Source organism: Notamacropus eugenii, chromosome 2 (assembly GCF_028372415.1).
Source record: "Notamacropus eugenii isolate mMacEug1 chromosome 2, mMacEug1.pri_v2, whole genome shotgun sequence".
NCBI classification, from domain to species: Eukaryota; Metazoa; Chordata; class Mammalia; order Diprotodontia; family Macropodidae; genus Notamacropus; species Notamacropus eugenii.
In genome coordinates, this window is record NC_092873.1 from 114,352,809 (window position 1) to 114,359,846 (window position 7,038).

Genomic DNA, 7,038 nt, shown 5'->3' on the forward strand with positions numbered 1-7,038 from the left:
CCATGTCCCGTGGAGGGTATCTTTTGCCGGCGGAGTGGCTCCGCGTGGTTCGAGCTGTTCTCTCACGGGGACAATTTTTGACGTGGAAAGCCGACTTCTATGATCGTTGTCAATCCACGGCAAAGAGCAATGGGAAGTCCCCCAACTCCCCCGCTTCAAAATGGACCTATGAAAAGCTGAGTGGTCAAGGCAAATATGCAGGTGAGGCCAAGCAACGCCGCCTTCCCATAGGTCTCTTGGCGCAAACCGCCAACGCGGCATTTGCCGCCTGGCGCGCTTTACCAACCCCTGGTTCTCCTCTTGCCCCGCTTAATAAAATAATACAAGGGACTCAGGAGGACTTTTCTGAATACGTTAGCAGGCTCCTGGAGGCCACCGAGCGGACCCTCGGTCAGGAGGCCTCTAAGGATCAGCTTGTGAGGCGTCTGGCATATGAGAACTCCAATACTGCTTGTCGCTCTGCCTTGCGCGGGAAATGGAGGGATAAAACCCTAGAGGAGATGATCCGCCTCTGCAGAGACATAGATCCTTTTACTACGAAAATATCCCAGGCTGTACATTTAGCTGTCGGGGCGGCTCTCCAGCCGGGGGACTCCCAGAAGGAGTGTTTCCGCTGTGGGCAACCCGGTCACTTTGCCCGGCAGTGCCCCAGCTCGCCAGATACCCCCCCTCCTCCAACCCAAAATAGGGGTTCTCAACCTTCCACCCTCTGCCCCAGATGCAGGAAAGGGAAGCACTGGGCGAACACTTGTCGCTCCGCGACAGATGTCAATGGCCACCCCCTGCAGGGAAACGGCCGGAGGGGCCAGCCCCGGGCCCCCCAGCCGATCCCCGTCCCGCGGGCCTCGGGGACCAGCCCGCCCACACCCAACTCTACAGAGCCACTTCAGGAAGCGCAGGGGTGGACCTGTGTGCCGCCTCCACCACAATATTGACCCCTGAAGGTGGGGTGCATATAATTTCTACAGGCATCTTTGGCCCCCCGCCCCCCAATTTTTATTTTTTTATTCTTGGTCGTGCTTCCACTACTATTAATGGCCTTCTAATCCACCCCTCCATTGTTGACGGTGATTATATGGGGGAAATCCAGATACTTGCTTCAACCCTACAGGGACCCCTCACTGTCTATCAGGGGCAACGCCTTGCACAGGCTCTCCCGCTCCCCCTACAAACCCCATACCCTGCCCTCACCACCGTTAGAGGCCACTCCAAGCCCGGGTCCTCAGACATCTATTGGGTTCAGGCCATTTCCCAGGACCGCCCCATGCTTACGCTTACCATTCAAGGCAGATCTTTTGAAGGAATATTAGATTCCGGAGCTGACTCAACTGTTATTTCAAAAGATAGCTGGCCGCCTTCTTGGCCCCTTCAACCATCCATGACGCACTTACAGGGCATAGGCCAGTCCCATTATACTCTACAGAGTTCCCAATGGTTGCCCTGGCAAGACAAGGAGGGAAATAAAGGGACTGTCCGGCCTTTTGTGGTCCCCGGCCTACCTGTCAACTTATGGGGAAGGGATATTCTTTCTCAGATGGGGATAATTATGGGCAGTCCAAATACAGTTGTAACCCGTCAGATGGTCTCCCAGGGATTTCTCCCAGGGAAAAGGCTAGGCAAAAGAGGGCAAGGACAACCGTCCCCAATTGTTGCTGAAGGGAGGAAAGGGCGAGCAGGCCTTGGCTTTGAAGGCCCAGATAATCAGAACCATTTTTCGTGAGGGCCACGGGTCCTCCTGCACTCCAGGCAGATAGGATCTCGTGGAAAAATGACCTACCCGTCTGGGTAGACCAGTGGCCCTTACCCAAGATAAAGCTGGAAGCAGCGTTCGCTTTAGTGCAGGAGCAATTAGCTGCAGGGCACATAGAACCGTCCACATCCCCGTGGAACACGCCCATTTTTGTTATCCAGAAAAGGTCAGGTAACTGGCGGCTCTTACATGATTTGCGGGCCGTCAATAAAACTATGGTTCCTATGGGGGCCCTTCAACCTGGGCTCCCCTCTCCTGTAGCCATACCACAAGGTTTCTCTAAGATTACAATTGACCTTAAGGATTGCTTCTTTTCCATTCCCCTCCACCCCTCCGATTGCCAGCGCTTCGCTTTTAGTGTTCCTATCACCAATTGTGTGGGCCCTTCCCCTCGTTTTCAGTGGAAAGTCTTGCCACAAGGCATGGCTAATAGCCCTACGCTGTGCCAAAAATATGTAGCACAAACAATTGACCCTTTTCGCTTGCAGTATCCCAAGCTTTATATCATCCATTATATGGATGATATCCTCCTTGCAGGTTCAGATGATGAGGAATTGACCCAGGTATCACAGGAGCTCATTAGGGCATTGGAAAATCGGGGCCTTAAAATTTCCCCCGATAAAATACAAACCTACCCCCCACAGCTCTTCTTGGGGTTTGAACTTTTAACTAATCGCATTCTCTCCCAGAAGGTTCGCTTGCGAGTAAGTCACCTTTGTTCCCTTAATGATTTCCAAAAGCTTCTGGGAGAATTGAATTGGCTTAGGCCTTATCTTAAGCTCACTACGGGGGAATTGAGACCCTTGTTTGATATTCTAAAAGGAGACTCCGACCCAAATTCACCCCGTTCTCTCACGCCGGAGGCCCGTAAGGCCCTTGCCTTAATTGAGCAAGCTATTCATGATCAACATATTGGGTATTACGCTCCTCTAAAACCTCTTTGGCTCTTAATTTTTTCTACCGCTTTTTCCCCCACTGGATTATTGTGGCAGGAGCATCCGTTGTTTTGGATTCATATGCCAGCCACACCTACAAAGATCCTCCCCTCCTACCCGCATTTAACGGCTGGCCTCCTGCGCCTAGGGCGAGAGGCAGCCCTTCGGCTTTTTGGTCGGGAACCAGATCATATTGTCTGCCCCTACACCGCTTCACAGATTCAATGGCTGCTTCAGAATGATGACGATTGGGCAGTTAACTGCATTTCCTACCCAGGGATTATAGACAATCATTATCCCTCAGACAAGCTTGTCCAGTTCTTTCAGAAAACACCTGTTGTCTTCCCAAGGATTACCAAGGCGGAGCCCATCAGAGGCGCCCATTTGGCGTTCACTGATGGATCCGCCACAGGGAAGGCAGCCTTCAGTGTTGATGGAAAGGCCACCTCTTTTGACACACCCTTCATCTCTGCGCAGCTGGTGGAACTTGCAGCGGTCATCAAGGTTTTTGAATCTGTTCCGGGTCCTCTCAATATTTATACTGATAGCTCCTACATTGCACATTCGGTCCCTCTATTGGAAACTGTCCCGTATATTCGTCCCTCCACTAATGCATCTCCTCTTTTTGCCACTCTTCAGCTTCTAATCCTCTCCCGCAAGCACCCCTTTTTCATTGGACATATTCGTGCCCACTCCGACCTCCCCGGTCCCCTTTCTGAAGGGAATGATCAGGTTGATCAGGCAACTCGTCGCATTTTACTTGCGCTGTCTACCTCTCCTGTTGCTGCTGCCACGCAAGCCCATAAGCTGCATCACCTTAATGCCCATACGCTTCGTCTCAAGTTCCCTATCACCCGGGAACAAGCCAGACAGATCGTGAAACAGTGCCCTGGCTGCCTGACTCTTCTCCCTGAACCTCATACTGGCATCAATCCCCGAGGTCTCATTCCCGGGGAGCTTTGGCAAATGGATGTCACTCATTACCTCCCTTTTGGTCGGCTTAAATATATTCATGTGTCCATTGATACCTTCAGTGGTTTTATCTTTGCCACCTTGCAACCTGGAGAGGCCACCAAGCATGTCATTAATCACCTCATTAGTGCCTTGGCAGTCCTCCCGCAGCCCAAAATTCTTAAGACAGATAATGGCCCCGGCTACACTAGCTCTTCTTTCAGATCCTTTTGTACACAACTACATATTAAGCATGTAACTGGCATACCCTATAATCCTCAGGGGCAAGGAATTGTGGAAAGGGCCCATCAAACATTGAAAAACATGGTCCTGAAATTACAGTCAGGGGGGGAAGTTCTTTATCCCAGAGCTGGCAATGCCAAAACGTTGCTCAATCACGCCCTTTTTGTTTTAAATTTTCTCACCCTTGACGCTGCGGCAAAGAGTGCAGCAGACCGCCTTTGGCATTCCTCTACGGCCCAAACCTACGCTCAGGCAAAATGGAAAGATCCCCTTCTTGGCAAATGGCAGGGCCCTGATCCTGTGTTAATCTGGGGCAAAGGCCATGCTTGTATTTATGATTCAAAGTGCCAAAATGCTAGATGGTTGCCTGAAAGGCTGATCAAGTTGATGGACAAGCCAGATGCTTACAATACCGTCCAGGGGACTACACCTCCCTGAGACACATCTGTTTTTCTTTTCCTGTTTTTCAGGAGATGACAATTCTAGCATTTCTCCTCCTGCTCCATGGAAGCCACGGCGGTTTTCAATCTCCCAACCCAGCAGCGCTTAGCCGTACCCTCTTTGGGAGCCCTTGTGACTGCGGTGGGGGTGTGGTCACTGTCCGCCCTAACACCTACACGAGAACGATCGATTGTACGGACAGGACGGCCTACCTCGCTTACCGTCATACAGCCACAGGCATCTCCAAACAATCTTGGGAATGCGTAAGAAAACCCCGAGTCATCCCTCCAAATGGTGACCAGCCTGGGCCCTGCCCCACTGATTGCAAGTACCTTGAGGCCTTGCACTCTACATGCTACAGCTCCACCCAGCAGTGTAGTAGTGCCTCAGGGACAGTATATCTTACTGCATTGCAGGAGAGGGAATACGCTGGCTCTGTTGGGGGTGATTGGGGACTAAACCCCAGCTCTCGTGGTACCACTAACAAACATGCTCAGGCTTCTTGCCGCAAGGAAAATATTGGAAAGAATGTCTGTTGGCCCCCCCGCGCACCCGTCCACATTTCTGATGGGGGTGGCCCCACGGATCAGATTAGAGAATTTGAGGTAAGGGAACGTATAAACGAGATTGTTAGAAGCATGTACCCCCCTGTTCATCATCACCCGCTCGCACTGCCAAAATCCAGGGGGACGGACCTCGATGTCCAGACCTCGGAAATTCTTGAAGCTACGCTCAAGGCTCTTAATTTTTCTAATCCCGAATTAGCAACAAATTGTTGGCTGTGCATGGCCCTTGGCATGCCTATGCCCCTAGCTATTTTGTCTAAAAATGGTTCTACTTCTACAAATTGCACCCTCAGCCCGCCTTTTAGGATTCAGCCCGTAGTTTTCCGTCCCTCCCCCTGTATTCAAGCCCCATTCCGGAACTCTACCTTCGATATTGATGTTGGCTTCGCGACCTTTGCCAACTGCTCTGAAATCCTTAATCACACTTTTCAGGAACCCCTCTGCCCACTAACAGGTCAACTCTTTGTCTGCGGGGGCAATATGGCCTACTCTGCCCTCCCCCAGAATTGGACAGGACTTTGCACACAAATATCAATCCTCCCCGATATTGACATTATTCCAGGGGATGAACCTGTCCCACTGCCCAGTCTAGATTACATTGCTGGGAGACCTAAGAGGGCCGTGGTATTTATCCCCCTTCTTGTGGGACTCGGAATAACGGGGGCGCTTGCCACCGGCACGGCCGGTCTGAGTGTCGCCGTAGACTCCTATACAAAATTGTCCCATCAATTGATTAATGATGTGCAAACCCTCTCGGGGACTATAAATGACCTTCAAGACCAGATTGATTCTCTGGCAGGAGTTGTTCTTCAAAATAGGAGAGGCCTAGATTTACTAACGGCAGAACAAGGGGGAATTTGTTTAGCCTTACAAGAAAGGTGTTGCTTTTATGCAAACAAATCTGGGATAGTTCGGGATAAAATCAAAAAACTACAGGAGGATCTGGTTAAAAGACGCAAAGAACTTTTCGAAAATCCCCTCTGGAGTGGCTTGAATGGAGTCCTCCCATATCTCCTCCCTCTCCTTGGACCCTTGATTGGTCTCCTCCTACTTCTTTCTTTTGGGCCCTGGGCTTTTAGTAGACTAACCTCTTTCATTAAAACGCAGATTGAGGCTTCTCTTAAAAGCCCTATCAATATCCATTATCATCGCCTGGCACTTCTGGAGAACCCTGCAGACAACGAGGAGGACGGACTTCAGTTCTCCAAGCTTGTGCAGTCAGAGTCCCGTTGCATGCGGTGGTGGAAGGCCTTTAGGGAATAAACACGGAGCGGCAGCTGTGAGAGTGCCCATGACGGGAATATTGAGGCCCCATATATCAGGATCATAGGCGCGGCTGCAGTTGTTCCCTATGACGGGAGTAGAGCAAGGCCGTGGCTGTTCGGCCACGTAGATCCCCTTGCTTAGCCTAAGACAGGGTCATCTGCCGAAAAAGCGCTCTGAATATGGAAACCAGCCTCATAGCCTAAGACAGGCCTCTCACCCGCCCGCATATTTTAATTTCAGTCCGCCCGCATGTTTTAATTTTAGTCAAAAGGGGGACATGTCGGGGACTGAGGCCCCCCACCTGTACCTCCTCTAACCTGCTTGCTTTCGTCCCGCCTGAGAAGAAAAACCGCACCCCACGATCCCGTGGAGAGATAAGAGAAGGGACTGCCTGAGGCTATGCAAACATACCAATGCGGGACCTGGTGAAGCAGTAGATGTTATGTAAACACAGATAGCCAAAGTACGATGTCCTAAGATAGAGCTGGCCCACCACGGAATTTGCTTGGAATCTCTTTGTCTTTTCTCTATATAAGTTTGCAACCCTGATAATAAAATCAGACCTTGCTTACCACCCCTTTGGTCTCACTCCTCTTTTCACCCATCCCCTTCAGGTAGGCGTTCTCCTCGATCCCCCCACTCATACTGGCCCTGCAGGTCAGGGCACTCCCTCACTCAAAACAAAGTCAAGTTTCATTTGGTAATTGAGAAGTAGAGTAGGAAAAGCAGACAGGGAAGATCGAAAGATCCAGAATTTACACTGCTTATTTGGAGTGCTTTAGGGGGGAACTCGAAGTTTCTAGGTATCTGGGAGAAAGGTCTAAAAAGAAGGAAATATCTAAAGTGGGAGGGAGAGACTGCTGAAGATAATCTATAGCTACTTTAT

The 7,038-nt window shown here is 50.7% G+C and overlaps 1 protein-coding gene across 1 annotated transcript in view; it reads left to right on the top strand.

Annotated features, from left to right (window-relative positions):
• Positions 1–6,726, top strand: part of LOC140522799 (uncharacterized) — a 42,884-nt gene extending 36,158 nt beyond the window's left edge. Inside the window, exon 5 of the mRNA XM_072638053.1 lies at positions 4,350–6,726. Coding sequence (XP_072494154.1) covers positions 4,350–6,149 — 1,800 coding nt within the window. The 3' untranslated portion in view covers positions 6,150–6,726. The remainder of the gene's footprint in view (positions 1–4,349) is intronic.
• Positions 6,727–7,038: the final 312 nt, after the last annotated feature.